At 36.8% G+C, this 16,230-nt stretch overlaps 1 protein-coding gene across 2 annotated transcripts in view; it reads right to left on the bottom strand.

Moving 5' to 3' along the window:
- Positions 1–13,958, bottom strand: part of il34 (interleukin 34) — a 51,285-nt gene extending 37,327 nt beyond the window's left edge. For both annotated transcript variants that reach the window (XM_022218573.2, XM_022218574.2), the window contains exons 1-2: positions 13,726–13,958; positions 2,909–3,166 (exon numbers count right to left, since the gene is read on the bottom strand). In XM_022218573.2, the coding sequence (XP_022074265.1) occupies positions 2,909–2,945 (37 nt within the window). In that variant the 5' untranslated portion in view covers positions 2,946–3,166; positions 13,726–13,958. The remainder of the gene's footprint in view (positions 1–2,908; positions 3,167–13,725) is intronic.
- Between the last annotated feature and the right edge of the window lie 2,272 nt (positions 13,959–16,230).

The following is a 16,230-nucleotide window of genomic DNA, read 5'->3' on the forward strand; positions in this document are numbered from 1 at the left end:
TGTTAGTACATCTGCTTATTAACTGGTCATTAAAAGATGATTTTTCAGTAATATAGAAGACAAACAGGACTGGTACTTTACAGATCACTGAGAAAAGTGGCTGTCCTTGTCACATTTCGTCAAATAACATTTTGGTAATTAAATTATCTTTGAGAAAGCAGCTGTTTTTGAGACAATCAGCCACTGAAGGCAAATAAAATGTACGGATTTGAATCCATTCCAGCACAAACAGGAAAAGACAAATTCCAACAAAGAAGGCTTATCCTAAAAGGAAACACTCTGAATTACAAAACGGGTTTCAAAGACGAGTTGTATTAAAAAAAAATCTCCAAAACTACACAACGCATCAGAGCTAGAAACTGTGAAAACTCAGACATCTCTGCCAGTGAATGTAACCAAATCTAAGCCTAAAGTTGTGATATTTCATCAAAATCCCTTGAAAAATTAAACATGAGCCTCTGAGTGTTTTAAGACTGTGCTCACAGATTGACAAAATGCAGTAAAAGGAGATAAAACCTGAAAACCACCAACAGTCAGACCTCAAACAAAGCAAAACGGATATAAAAACATGAACTATGGACAGAAACACAACACCAAACCGTCAGTGCATTGGAAAGAAAGAAAGAAAGATCACACTGGAGGGACATTCTTAGAGTCATTCTTAAATAATTGGATCAACTCGGTGAACGCCAGAAGCAACGAACTCAAGCCTCGACTCACTGTGATTTTCGCATCTCATTTAAAAATTTGCCAGAAATGAACCGTCTGCATTAACCAGACTGTGTGAAAAACAAAAAATTCTGTTCTTGTGTGCGCGACAGAAAAGTCATGGCTGACTCAGGTGTGACCGACAGTCATGAGACAAAAATTCAGAAACAATTCGGCTGAACTGCAGGCGGTGTATACACAAAGCAAAATGGAGACAAGTGTGGATACAAATTAAAAATGGAAGTATGTAAAACTTCTTTGGACACTTGGAAAAATTGTTGTACATGTTGATTCCAGTTTTTTTCAATTTTTGCAATTAAAAAAAATTCTGAAATGCAACTTTTTATTCTTTCACTGTGACTAGTGTACGGTATTAAAAGCATATTTTTCTGCACAGAAGACCCTTTTGAGTTCTATCTACTTCTAGCAACGCTTGTTCTATTTCCATAGAGGTGTAGGTTATATCGCAGTGAAAAATGAACCCTCGGTGAATAAAAACGTGACAGTAGCAAAAAAAGGCCCAGGAATCGCTTGGGTTAAATACGAGCTTCCTGTTCGGTTGCACAAATGTTCTTCCAGGGCTTATAAGGACATACTATGAAAAGCTACAGTTCTTGCAATGAAACTGAGCTGTTGCAAAAGCATTTGAGTGTGTTTGCACAACTGCTGCCAAAACTGATAAATGCGTCTGTTAGTCTGAGCCACCGGCCAGACAAATCACATCCTCTGAAGTCAAACCGAAACTATGATCAGCAGATTGATGCAAACTTGTCTTCATATGTGTGAACTGTTCAGCGGTTTATCAGCAGCTCCCACACTCCCTAAGCAGAATATTAGATTATAGAAAAATTACAAACAGAGTTGCAGATTAGTTTAAAGGAGGTTGTGTGGTTATTTTGCAGCGGTCAATCGTGCAAAACTTAATGAACCACAAATAAGATGCTGCATGCATATGGCAGTAAAACTAAAAGCTGCAAACTGAACACATACATCTCTCCTGTTGCCTGCAGGGCTTCATGCTGCGAAGGAAAAGGCCTCAAACATCCTGCTAGGAACTGAAAAAAACCCAGATGTGTAATTATCTACAGTCTTCCTAATTGTAATTACAGTGAAAGGATTGGTTCACAATTTTCTAAATGGTAAATGGTAAATGGTCTGTATTTATATAGCACTTTACTATACCTGCAAGGTACCCAAAGCGCTTTACATGATACGTCACATTAACCCATTCACACACTGCCATGCAAGGCGCTAACCACGACCCATCAGGAGCAATGGTCTTTTTCTAGTGCAAAAGACCATTATAAAACAAGAAAAATGACGCTCGATGTGAGATTTGCTCAGCTGACAGCCCCTCAGATGCACCTTGTGTTGGACTGAAAACATCCTCATGTACAATTGTGAACAAAAGTTTACATACATTTGTAAAGACCATGTATATCTAGGCAGTCTTGATTTTCCAGGGACTTCTATAACTCTACATTTTTCTATGATGGAATCACTGAAACACACGTCTTTGTCACAAAAACCAATCAGCCATTTTGATTTTTGACTTTTCCCGACCCTAATTTCATCAAGAATCTGTGGATTGTGATGAAGTCTGTGTGAGAAAGATCACAAATTTAGTTGAACTTCACTAATTCTGCCAAGAGGAGTAAAACCGGAAGCTTGTAAAAAAAAAAAATCAAAAGTGCCTAGTAGAAATAAAAAATGGCCAATGGGACGCTTAACCAAATTTTAGCGTTGCTGTATGTATAGTTTTGACCCAGCAGATTCTGTCAGTTTTCCAGATGACTTTGAATAAATCTACAAAAGCACCTAAATGCATGATTGTTTTCTGAGACAAAGACGTATGTGTTTCAGTGATTCTGTCATATAAAATTCTGTTATAGAAGTCATTGGGAGCTCAGGACTGATGTGGTATACGTGATCTTTACAAGTGTGAGGAAACTTTTGTTCACAGCTGTAAGAAAATCAGGCAAGTCGGAGATATAAGAAGCCAACAAAAAGAGAAACAACTTAATGTGGTTTTGACCTTTAATACTCTCTCAGTTTCAATCTTTCTCACACCATCTTCAAATATACTTCACTTGTTTCAGATGCTCAGACTTGCAGCTATGGGTCGTTTCTTTTTTTGACAGCAGGACAAACAAAAGCAGCAGCGAAACCCGATGCACGGATGCATGTCGATGCTTCTTACCTCCCAGCAGGCAGACTGAGGTGGACAGTTGAATCATACTCTTTGGTTTAAGTCCTCTACGCCCGCAGTGCTTGAAACTCAGCACAGTGTGTATACACAAACGCACACAGACACACTGCTACAACAACGGTGTCTGAAACTCTTGGGTGTGTGTGTTCAGCGGGACACACATGGGTCGGCCGGCTTCAGGTCTTTGCACTGTCGAGCATCTCTTAGAGAGGCTTTTATGGATGTGTGTGGCTTCGTGCTTCAGACGATCTGAAAACAGGAAATAAACATCAACAAGAAAAATTAGTCAAGAAGCCAGAACGGAACACTGGCAAAAAATCAAACAGGAGAGGAAGAAATCTGGCAATCAACTGGAATGCAAAGCTGCTGTTTGTTGTGTTCATAAACACATCAATAACAAGGTTCAGACAGACAGACAGACATTTTAAGTCCTGAGGGTATTTCAAGCATAAGTGCTTAAAATGTTGGTTTCTGCATGCAGACAATGATCTCTCAAAAGATGAAACCTGCAATATTTTGTATAAGAAAAGACTGAGTGTTTAATAGGAAGCATTTTCAGAAAGTGTTTGCACAACCAACTTGTTCTGATGTCTATGGAGCTTTGAGCTAAATGCTGACAGCAGTACGCTCACATGACACAGCTAACATTGCTAATGCTAATGATTAGCATCATGTTTACCATTTTAGCTTAATGTGTTAGCATATTAGCATGGGCTGATTTGTGCTGAAGACTAAGTGCAGCTGCAGCTGGTGGGAAAGCCAACAGTTCTGCAGGCTTTAAAAAAAATTCTGTCCTGCGGATGGGGCTCAAAAATGAGAAGTGAAAGAGTCACCAAAGTTTTTAAAAGCTACTACGTGTTCAACATCACAAAAATAAATACGAAATAAATAATCAATTGAATAACTTATACAACTATATCTATAAAAATATTAATTATGAAATCATTTAAGAAATTAAACAACCCTCTCTTAAAAATAAAAAGCTATTTTTTTTAGCCCTTAGATAGCCAAGCAGTTTATGAGCGTTTTTTAAGCTTCGGTCACATTTTTACTCACTGTGGTCTCATGTTTTACTGCGATATAAAGTCCTGCACCTCTATGGAAACAGAACAACCATAAACTAGTCGAGAAAATGCGAAAATTTGACCTGAAATAGTTAGATTTCTTTCACTTACAGCTGTTAGCATCACTGGAAAAATGAGGGCTTTACATACTATAGATAACTTACTGCTTTTTATGCATTTTTAATTTGTTTCTGTGTAAACACTGCCTGCAGTTCAACCTAGTTTCGCCAAAAAGTAGCTTTCGAGTGACAAAAAGTTTTTGTTACTCAAAAAGTGCCTGCAGTGTTACCAATACTGTAAAAGCATGTAAATGTACATGGCTATAGATATTTTAGTACATTTTAAAGTTCTGACTAAACACTGCCTGCAGTTCAACCGAAAAATTTCAGAACTTTTGTCAAATGAAATGACATCTGCAGGATACACTGATTTTTATGAGATATATTGGTTTTAAGGTTAGATTTGGTCAAGTTTTCCGACAGAGCAGCAGGTCACAGAGGAGTAGAGGAAGATTCAACGACTTACGGAGTTAAAAACCTGAGGATTCTTTCTGTTTTTACATTGTGACTCTGATAAATGGTGTAGCTTTGACATGTCAGATAATGTCCCTCCTCTATATTTCTTAGTTTCATTTTTAATCACACAAAAGCATTTTCTTTATAGCACAATGTCACTTTTAATCCATTATTTTTCATCACATGCTCACAGTGTACAGACTATAGTAGTTCAACAACCACTACTCGCTTTCGCCTGCAAACACTTGACAAGTGCAGCAACACTGTAGTTCTGAATCAGAAAGTTCAACATCTTCTATATATTTAGCTTAACGAGTCTACACATGCTATTTAATAGGGATGTAAGCCCTGTTTATTACTCAGCAACTAGTAAAAAGGCGGTGTTACTGGCCGCAGAGTTAGCCTGGCAGCATTTTGATTCTAAATATGGACTGTGCTAGCATGGCTGTAAACTTACAAACATGCTGAGATGAACAGTTCAGTCTGGAAACGGTCAGAAAAATGTGAAACATGCTCATGAAGACTTTGAAGAGCCTCCACAAATAGCTTGTTTTTTCCTGGCTGGAAGTTAAAAGGCAGCATATATTCAATTTGCAAGATTTGCAGTAGCATGAAATAGAGGAAAGAAGCAAATCCAGCTCAAACCAGGGACCAGTTAGCAATTATTCAATTTCCAAATTGGCAAATGAGCTTATAAGTAAATTGTTTCAGGAACATAATTAAGATTCGCGTTTGACAAACTGTTTTTCTGACAGGTCAACCTGCCCACAGGAGGCTGATCTGAGGGATGGAGGGTCAGACTCTGGTTTGTTTTACAATGTGATTAGCCAGCTAATGACCAAATGGTGGGCTTTAAGTTGGATGGTCAAAATAAGGAAGTGAAATCAGTGTGCAGTAGGCAGTATGAGCGTCAGAACACTTGATTTTTTTTGTAGATTTTCTGTGTACAAGTTCAGATGTCACCCATCAAACTACTGTGTCTGTAATACAATCCAAAATACGAAACACTATTATCATTCAGGATAGGCAGGTTAACAAGCAGGGAACCAAAAATGACTCATAGCAATCATAAAAAACTAGAAAAAGCAAAAAAAAAAAAAAAAAGAGGCAAACACAGGGTTGTAGAAAAGAAAAACAATTAAACGGCACACCATACTCTCCAAAGTTTTGTTAATTTATACAAACCAGGTATACAATATAACACTATAATTGTTATAGCACTAATATTTACTGTAATTCCCGACTCAGTCATGCTTCCAGCAGTACATGTTCCCCACATGAGTTAGAAGTCATGTCAGTGTTGACATCTGGTTCAGCTAAGCACCAAAATGCTGTAATTACATGCGTCTGAGAGATGTTTCAAATTAGGCCACTGGTGATGAACTACAGCATTGTGGAAAAGTATTTGCCCCCTTAATCGCTTCCATGCCTTATGGTTTTACAGCTCTGAATCACAAGAGGATGTCGTACTTGGCACAAACATGACTCTTTCAGGATGGAATGAAAGCCTAAGTCTCTACAAATGGATCTAAAGAAAGCATCAAGTACAAAACAGAGGGTTTGGATAAGTGTGCACCTCAGTTATATTTAGAGGAGCCACCTTTGGGATCAATTACAGGACTCAAACTGACACTTGGGAGAAGATCAGTTTTCCAGAAAGATAATGACAATAATAATTAAGCCCATCTTATACAGCGTTATACTCTAGATTGAAGAACTAACGATCCCAATTGAGATGAAGCAGTTCTTGCAGGAAAAAAAAGCAGTTTCCAGATGTTACCAAACTTACTCAAATCAAGTAGTAAAGCCTGCAACTGCAACCAAAGTGACCATGAAAGATTGATTTTAAGGTAGTGAAGACAGCAACTTGTAGCACTTCTTTCATTTTGTCATCTTTTTAGTTTAATAGACTCAATGTGTCTGCAGATGCACCAGCAGAGCCATCATGATGCTGTAAAATTAATCAGAAACATGCTACGACTAGCATGCTTAGAGTGATGACAACAAGATAAAGGACAGCTCAGACTGATGAGGAAGTCATTAGTTCTGCAGGTATCCAGTCAAAACCACAAAGAACTGAAGAAATTAACCCTCTGAATCCCTAAAACATGTGATCTATTAAAAGAAATCTACAAAATTTTCAGATAATTTTTGTTGGGAAATCAGGATATTTTATAAAAATGACTTTATTCTACATGGCTTGTTGAAAAATTTGCCAAAAAATAATCGTTTGCTCAAACCAGATACCGTAAAAAACACGAAACTTTGTGCTCTTTGGCACAACCATGAAGGCATGACTGACTAAGCTGCAACCAACAATCAGGCAACAAAAATTCAGAGACTTTTCGACATAACATCGGCAGGTTACACAGAGCAGATGGGAGACAAGTATGGAAAAAAATTCAATATAAAAGCCGTAAAATATCTACAGCATGCAATTACTCTTTTGCCTATATTTGTAGAACCTGTGGGAACTTGGAAAAAATTGGTACGTTTTTTAAAAAATGTTTGTAAAAGAAATATATAAAGAAATTAATCTTTAGTTTTGCAGGATTTTGTATTGCAGGGAAAAATGAGTCCACAGTGGAGCATATAAAAAATGCCTAAAAATTGTGTGCGATTCAAAGTTTTAAACCTTTAACTTGAAGATAATACTCATGTAGGGGATTTACAAGTCATCCTTTGGGGAACTCAACGATATTTTGTGTCAAAACATCTCTTAGATTTGGAGAAATGTCCCAGACGCTGTTAATGGCACTAGAAAAAAAGCCTTCAGGATTCATTTCAAGGCAGTTTTTGGCAAATCGTCAAGCAGCTTTTGAAATATTTCACTGGTGAACCAGTAAAACACTGTGATTCAGTGCTGTTAAACAACACAACCTGATGTACTTTGTGCAGTACTGGCACTGTAGTACTGCACAGTAGCTTGGCTCAGTGTTTCTACACTCAGAAACCCCCAGAGTGCTTCCACAATCTCATCAATCACCAAAACATTACTACACCACATGTCTAAATACAATTACAGTGTCGCTTCCTCTCAGGGTGAAACTCGAGCTCGCTGTTCTGAACTTTACACCAGAACACTGATGACAAGTTCACATGGAGCTCCCTGTCAGCAAGTAGAGAGAACTAAAAGCTCCCCTGTGAAGCACAACTCTGAAGCTATAATGCCTTAAATCATAAAAAAGAAAAGAAAAAATGTTTTTTGATAATCCGAACATGTACAACAGTAATCCAAGTGCTCTCAGGTGTTACCAACACTAGAAAAACATTGCTTCTCTACATATTATAGATATTTTACTGCTTATATTTTTAAATTTTATTTCCATTAAGGTTTAAGGTAATCTTTATAATCCCAAAGCAGCAATTTGTCCTTCAGTCACCAGTGTAGCACGGTAGCATACAATTATACCACACTCTCAGTCCACACATTAAACCCAGAACGCGACGACAAAATAAAATAAAAACAAATTCGAATAATAAACTCATCATCAGTCATCAATAACTATCTTCTCATGTTGAAACACCTCAGTCAAAAAGTCCCTGAATTTTTGTCACATCATTGTTGATTGCATTTGAGTCACTAATAGATTAGCAGATGTGGAAAGGAGCACAGATTTTTCAGTATTTTACAGGATGTTGTTAGTGCAAACAGTTAATATTTGGCTTTTTTCATGAAATATGTATGATAAAGTTATATATAATGGTTCCAAGCTTAGATTTGATTAAGTCACAGGACATGAACTATCCAAAAGTTAAATATTCAGATTCTTTGTTTTCAAAGGTTTTGACTCTGATAAATTGTGTAATTTTGACTACATTTTTTAAAGGTAACATGCCTTTTAAATCTATTTGTTCTCAGGGATAAATGTGATTTATTTACATTAACTGCTCTGTGATTTACAGAAAATTAGAATTTGTTTGAATTAGTTCCTTTTAACCCTACACCTGGGCAATTCTGCGGTAATACCACTGCACTGCAAACTGTTTTTCTAGCTATCACAGTATGATTAGTGATGCATTTAATCATTTTTATATAAATTAATTGCATTGAGATATACATTTAGTGTGAAAATATGCTTCCAAGTTATCATTTTGCTGCATTATTGTAAAACTGACGCACATCTTATTAGCACAGTGGATTAGAAGGTACTCTGTGCATCACCTATAATGTCTGAAAAAGCTAACAGCATGTTAAAGATGGATGTTGCCTCCAGTTCTGAAAAGTAAAGCGAATGTGGAAGTGACTTAACCCTGCATTCTTTCTAACAGCCAGCAGGGGGTGCCTCCTCCGGCTGCAAAATGAAGTCAGACTGTATAGAAGTCCAAGAGAAAAGAGGACTTCTTCCTTGATCTGATACCTCAGTAAACCTTAATCGAATGACTTCATGGTCTCATTTGAAAGATTAAAGTCTGCTTCAATACAGCAGGATGTTCATTTAGTCGATTATGGCTCCATTTAGACTAAAATAGATGGTAAAGGCATGAAGTCTGTTTAAAGGCAGGTGTAGTGTCCTCACAGCTGGTTCAAAAAAGCCAGATGTCAACAGTCAAATGGCAAAGTCAAGGCAGTAAAATGGTAACCAGTGGATGGTGGCACGGTCACTACATCCATATTTTATATACAGTTAATGTCTAATATCAATATTTAATCAGATATTTGTTGGAAACCCAGCCCTCTCATTGGCTTATTCCAGCGGATTAGGTCTTCATCTTCACCTTAAACTCACACATATAATGCAATACTAAAAACCCAATGTACTCCAAATGTAGAGACAATTCAACTTCACAGCAAGCAGCAGAAGAAAAAGAAAAAAAAGATGATCATGATAAAAGTGTAGTGAATATATCTGGTGCTGCCAGAAACACGGGGCTCAGCTAACGGTCCTTCTGGGTCCTGTGGTTGTTCTGTGTTCTGCTAGAGTGCGTCATGTTTATAGTTCAAAGCTGTTCCTAATCTCTCTCCAGCCCTGTTAAACAGAATATTGGAAACATGTCTGGGTAAACTGAGACAGTGTAATCTGGTTCAGAGACACTCAGAGCAACACACTCGCTGGCTGCTTTCTGTAAACTCCGGTAAAGCTCAGGAATGCTTGAGATGCTTAGGCAGAAAACAAACGTCTTAATCTGTGTGATCACTGGTGGCTGTCACTGATCAGCGATGCTCAGAAGAAAATGTTGTTTTGAAACACTCATGTGGCTGTTTAAGAACAGAACATTCAAAGAAGACTTAAAAAAGACAAACTGATGTCAACAATCATGAAATTCATAGGTACACTGTGAAAAATGATTGTTCTGAACCATATATAGTGTTTTTTTTACTGTTATTTTAGTTTTTCTCCTGTTTTGTTTTTTTAAAATAACAGATAACTAGAAAAATCACTGAAAAAAAACATTCACTTCGATATAAATCATTAAAAAAATTCAGGGTAAAACTGTAAATAATGTCCAAATTAAAAATCTGTAATTTTATAAATTGTAATTCATCAACATTTGACCATGAATTCACCCTATTTTAATTGTGTTTAAATTACAACAAAATGTTAATTTTATAGATATCTGCTGTTATTTAAAAGAAGATTTATAAAAACTGTAATTTTACTGATTTTCCACAGTTTTTAAATAAAATTGCTCCTAATAATTAGCACAATCAAAAATAAAAAATTTTCATTTACATGTAAACCCTAAAAAAATAAAAATAAAAAATAAATAAAAAATTTGGGTGAATATGTAAGTAATTCGCTCTTTAAAAATCTTCAATTTCTCAAATTGTAATTCTTTCTTTTGCAATGTTTGACCTTAAATTTATCCCATTGATTTCCTGTGTTTAAATCAGTAACATATACTTTTTTTCAGATATTTACTGTTATGGTCAAATGCTGAAAATGACAGATTAATTATGCGTAAAAATACAAATTTCAGATACAGGCATTATTAAGGGACAAAAAAGTAAATAATTTGAAAGAATTTTTTTCTAGATTTTTGCCAGTTTCATTTATTTTATAAGTTAAAAGCTGATAAACCCACAGAAAAAAAAGTACTGATTCATTTAACAACAACTAAAAAAGTGGCCAAAACTGTAAATAATGTCTGTATCAGACGCTTGAATTTTTACAAATAGTAATTCGTTCGTTTACAACATTTGACCATAAATTCTGCATTTTTTTTAAATAGTTTTTTCTGTGGTTATATCAGCAAGAACCTCATTATTTTTTACAGATATCTGCCATTATTTTTAGAACATTATAAATAATAAGTCATTTTTAACAGTCATTTTACCAATTTTCCTTGTTTGGTTATATCAAACATGCTTTGACATCAAATAAAATCACAGAAAAAAATATCCATCTACATGTTGATGGTGACAGACCGGCTAAAACTGCAGATAATGTTTACTGCAATACATCAGTATTATTCTCTCATAATGTGTGACCATAAATTAGGCTGTTTTACTGTATTTTAAACTACAAAAAATCTCATTATTTTACTGATATCTGCAGTTTTTTCCCATCACTTGCACAGTTTTTAAACACTATAGTATTTCACTGTTTGCTGCCACACTTTCACCATTTTTTTTACACAATTTTTTAACAGTGTATCTGAAATCACATTTAAACAACACTCACATTTGGCTCCATATGCAGTATTTACCCAGACAATAAACAGATTGAACTGAGTCATTCTTTCCGCCAGGGTTTCTCGGCCTGCCGCTATCATTCTGTCTTCATCTCCCAGCTCATCTCTCTATCTGTGTCAGTCTCTAGATACAGCACTCCACAGCTGCACATCACACCTCATTGAGTAACCGGCCAGCTCAGCGGCTTCCCTGCTGGTTAAATCTGCAGCGAGCGGTGCTGAAGTCACCGTGGCGGACGGCCAACATGTTGCTGCAAAGATCAACAAATGACTGAACCCGACTGCTGGTTTCACAGCAAGTAAAAACGGACGGAACAGTGTGTAGGTTGTAATTATAGCATGCTGCGGGGAGACGAACGCCAGAAATAAAGATTGTAACCCAGACATAAAGTGATTCACTCCACTTTTACAAGCCAAACTTCCCATTTTTTTATGTCATTCCTGTGAGAGTGCAGGAGGGTTAATCACAACAGCCTGAGGGGTTGGACGCATCGAGATTCTTTCCATTTTTTAAAAATAAGTGTTTAACCCTGCAGCCAAAGGTTAAATAGATTGTGTTAATTAAACATATAAGGTTTCCTCTGAAGCGCAGCAGTGAGGTGACTTTGACGAGTAATAAAGTGAGGTTTTTTTATTTTACCCGACCTGACGAGTAGTTAAAACATTTACAGAACCTGAAGGTGGATCATGACCTCTACTTTGCTTAAAAACGCTCAAAAACTAAGACTAAGAAAAGCTAAATTGGAGAGACTGAACCGTGAGACTTGAAGTAGGAAGTGAATAATAATCAAAAATCAGATATAATTGGATATTTTCTCTGATTCTAGGGGTGAATCTGAGGATTTGATGTCTTATCCTACTACTTTCTCTGATGTTATGTTGAAGATATGTCACAAAACAGCTGCTAAAGACACTAAATCAGAGCTGCACGTGATGAAACCTGGCAATGACATATAAAAGATGCATTCAGGGGTCAGTCAGAAGCATCTTCTTGTACAATCATGCACTAGAGATATAGAATGAGCTCTATTCTTTTCTTGTCCTTAACTGTTTACTAGTTTTTTGGATTTATGTGTTGCCTTTACATCATCCAACATTAAACTTCATCCCAATTCTAAAACAAGTGAAGATATAAGAGCAGATTATCTGCCTGGCTGACGAGCAGTTTCAATATTCAGCTTTTCTTTCTTCCTCCATTTCCCCATTCAGTATAAAATAATTCCACTTTAAAGCGACTTTGACCCCGATGCAGCCACCTCTAGAACAGAACCAATCTGATGGTCTACAAGTAAAACTGGGGAAATTCACAGCTAGCAGAGCAAATATAAGATAAGAAATGCAAATGCAGGATAAAGACTGTATCTGAACTGTAGGACACAGAATGTAGAATTATACTTAAAAAGCAAGAAAGAAAGTTCAAAAGAGAGAAAAACAGTCACATTATTGCACTTTAAAGGCAATTTCTAATTCAAAATATGTAAAAGTTTACCGACATTTCTGTGTTACTCTAAATTCTGATATCAAGATTTAAATTTATTCTGATTTGTTCTCAATTATTGGCATCAAGCCTGAAAAACAGCATATCAGTCAGAATGTCAGAGTGAGCAAAAGAAAGTCATCAACCTCAGCCTGGGCCTCATAAAGACTGCAGAAAAGCAGCACTAAAACACACATTGCTTGACGTTGACTCACCACAGCTTTCCTCTTCTGCTCTATGCTTGGAACTGTCTTTTCATCCTACATTATCTCCACCATTCTCTCCACAAAAAACCCACCAATGATATATAAAAAAAAATACTCTGGTTGCAAAATCAGCTTCAGCAGCTGCAGGTGGAAGTAATCCTGTAAAGTGGTGGAATGTTGGAATATGTGTGCAGCTGCTGTACAGTGTGCAGGTCACAGGGCTCTGAAGCAAAAGCAAACATTAAAGCAAAACTTCAGTGGCACTGGCCAAGAGAAATATTCACCCCGGTGCATTACAAATAAACGAAACTGAAGCTGGAGTCACAGGAGCAGGTTGGACACGCGTTAAGCGCTTTTTTTTTTTTTTTTTAAATGTGACTTCCAGTTTCCAGCAGATTCACACTAAACCTCACGGGAATAGCAGCAAGATGGAGCCTCACTTGTTCTTAAATCAGTCAGTCTTTTACTAAGGCTGCGCTCTTCTTCAAGTCACCCATCTGAGATCAATAAGTCACACCTACAGTTCACGATCTGTGGCTGCTGCTCCACACTTCATGCTCTCCTCACCGGTTGCGTAACTGCGCAACGTCGCTCCGCTCTGCCCAAAGGAACGAGCCGCTGGAGCATGAGGGGGAATATTTTACGCACCTGGCGAAAGTGAAAGTGTTGCAGTGGAAATTAAAGGCACAGCTCCGCGCAAAAGCACATGCAGGAACACGGCCAGAGGGACACACCTGTGCGCCAAGAACGAGTTTTTTAAATCCCCAAGAGCGCACAAATGCTCGATCTTTGTGAGAACACTCTTTATCTAACCTGGACCACGGCGTCTAAACCTAATCTTAATCCTCAATGCCCCAATGTCCTCACTCCCAAATAAAATAAAAAGGCAAATACGTATGCAGACACGCACCTCGAGCGTCCCTTTGCGCAGCGCTCCACGATGCGTAAAAGTCTGGATGTGCTCAGATGTGGCGCTGGAAACCGTGTGAAACTGCGCGATAAGGTCAGATGAGATAGGAATCCAGGAGCAGACGCGCCTCTAAAGGTCATTAAGAGAAGTCCATTAGCGGCTCTGTCCATCCACGGAGCTGCGGTGCGCCGTCTGTGCGTGCCGCCAAGTGCGCAACAGGCTGGCCTGCAGCTTCTTCCAGTCAATTTCAAGTCGCAGCCATAAATACAGTCTGCTTTCAAAATAAAAGCTGCGCGGCGGCTTCTCTGCACACAGCCCAACCTCCCCCCAGCCACAAACACAGAATGTTTTCTCTTTGATCCAAACTATACGGATACAAAAGCGCTCCTAATTATGAAAAACATCGCCTGGTTTAATGGTTAGAAAATGGAATATTGATTAAAATGTCTGTGCAGGTCATGATAATTGTAGAAAGCAGCAACTCAACGCCCCTTTTTGGGTTCTTGCAGAAACATCTTCCAGCATTATTTTTTAGTTCTTGCAGATGTTTTAACTGTCATTCAAGAGGCTTCAGATGTGACGATATAACAGAAGTGGACAAGACAGGGTCTGCAGAAAAATCTGTCAGCTTCTCTGGGTTTACTGAGGAGTTAAAAAAAAAAAAAAGCTCGCATTGTTTGACTAGTGCTGATTTCACTTCCACTGATAGCCTGCCAACATATTTGATGGTCTTTCTTCCACAAAAATCAAGCCAAATCAAGCTTTTTTTCATAGATGCTGTAAGAAATGCAAGTTTTTAAACTGTAATTCAATTTGCACTATTCTGTTACATTACAGGTAATAACTACATATAATGAAAAATATTTCTTTAAAATCTGACTGAAACTGTAAATAACGACCACATCATTTGTTTTCTTTCATAAAAAAATAGTTTCTTCTTTTCAAGCCTCTTGGATGAGAACCAAAAAGCAGCTTTTTATTGAAGCTCATTCAGCAAAAATAGTTAAATTGTATTTCAAGTAATATCTAAAGCATATAATATGACACAGAGAGGCTTCACTGTGATGAATAAATGTAATTTCGTTGTGGACACAGCTGATGTTTGTGACAGAGACCCTCACCTTAACTTCCAGACCCGACCTCAGGCTTCAGACTTGGATTTGCATGTAAATAATGTGGGTGAGAATGTGACTTCACTTTGCACACATCTGCCCTCTGATCTGATTTATGAGCACATCAACACAAAGGCTGACTGGGAGGGAAGCCTCTTGGACAGTGAAGTGTGAACCGGGGCTGCTGCTGCTGCTTCCCGTTAACTTGACAGTGGAGCTGAACTCTCCTCCTCCTCTAACAGACGACACACCGTACCTGCACTCCTGCTGAGCGTCTTTTCTCTGCTGCTGCCGCGTCTTTAGCCTCCATTCACAACGTTTCTGTGCTCTGTGTTGCCGTCTATGACCTAAACTCCCTGCAGGGAGGACAAACGCTGCAGCACCGAGCTGGGAACGTGATGGATGAGGAGAACCAGATACCGTCTGCAGGACGATCGATCTACTGACCTGAGCAGAAAAAAACGAGGTCATGTGGTCACACTGATAGCTGGTGACACATTTTAAAACCATTTTATTGGCTGACATTACATTTCAAATAAGTAAATAAATAAGAAAATAAGTGAGTAAATAAGTAACGAAGTGAATAAGTAATTAGGTATATAAATAACTAAGTGAATAAGTAAGTAAATAAGTGACTAAGTCAATAAGTCAATAACTAATTATGTAAGTAAATAAGTAAGTGAGTAAGTAATTAGGTAAATAAATAAGTAAATAAGTAAGTAAATACATAAGTAAGTAAATAAGAAAGTAAGTAATTAAAGAATACTTAAATAAGTAAATATGTAATTAAGTAAGTAAATACATAAGTAAGTTAATAAGTGACAAAGTAAATAATTAAGTAAGTAAAGAAAAAAGTGACAAAGTAAATAAGTAATTATCTGCGTAACTAAGTGAATAAATAAATAAATAAGTAATAAAGCAAGTAAATAAGTAATTAAACAAATAAGTCATTAAGTAAATACATAAGCAAGTAAATAAATAAGTAAATAAATAAGTGAATAAGTAATTAAGTAAATACATAAGTAAGTAAACAAGTAATTAAGTAAGCAAATACGTAAAACAATAACTAAGTGAATAAATACTTAAGTAAATAAGTAAATAGTTATGTAACTAAGTAAAAAGTAATCAAGTAAAGAAATACATAAAAAATAAGTTAAAAAGGACATAAGTAAGTCAATAATTGAGCAAATAAGTACGTTAGTAAGTAAATGAAAGTTTCGATCACTTTTAGCACCGTAAAAACAATGAACATTTGTAATTGTAGTTCTTTGAATAATTTACTGCTTTTGACCACATTTTCCACATTTTCTGAAAATAAAGATAAAAACTTGTAAAATCAGACAGGCTTACTCATTAACGAAACAAATAAATGAATAAATAACCAAATCAAAAA

The sequence above is a fragment of the Acanthochromis polyacanthus genome, chromosome 8, assembly GCF_021347895.1.
Source record: "Acanthochromis polyacanthus isolate Apoly-LR-REF ecotype Palm Island chromosome 8, KAUST_Apoly_ChrSc, whole genome shotgun sequence".
Classification (NCBI taxonomy): domain Eukaryota; kingdom Metazoa; phylum Chordata; class Actinopteri; family Pomacentridae; genus Acanthochromis; species Acanthochromis polyacanthus.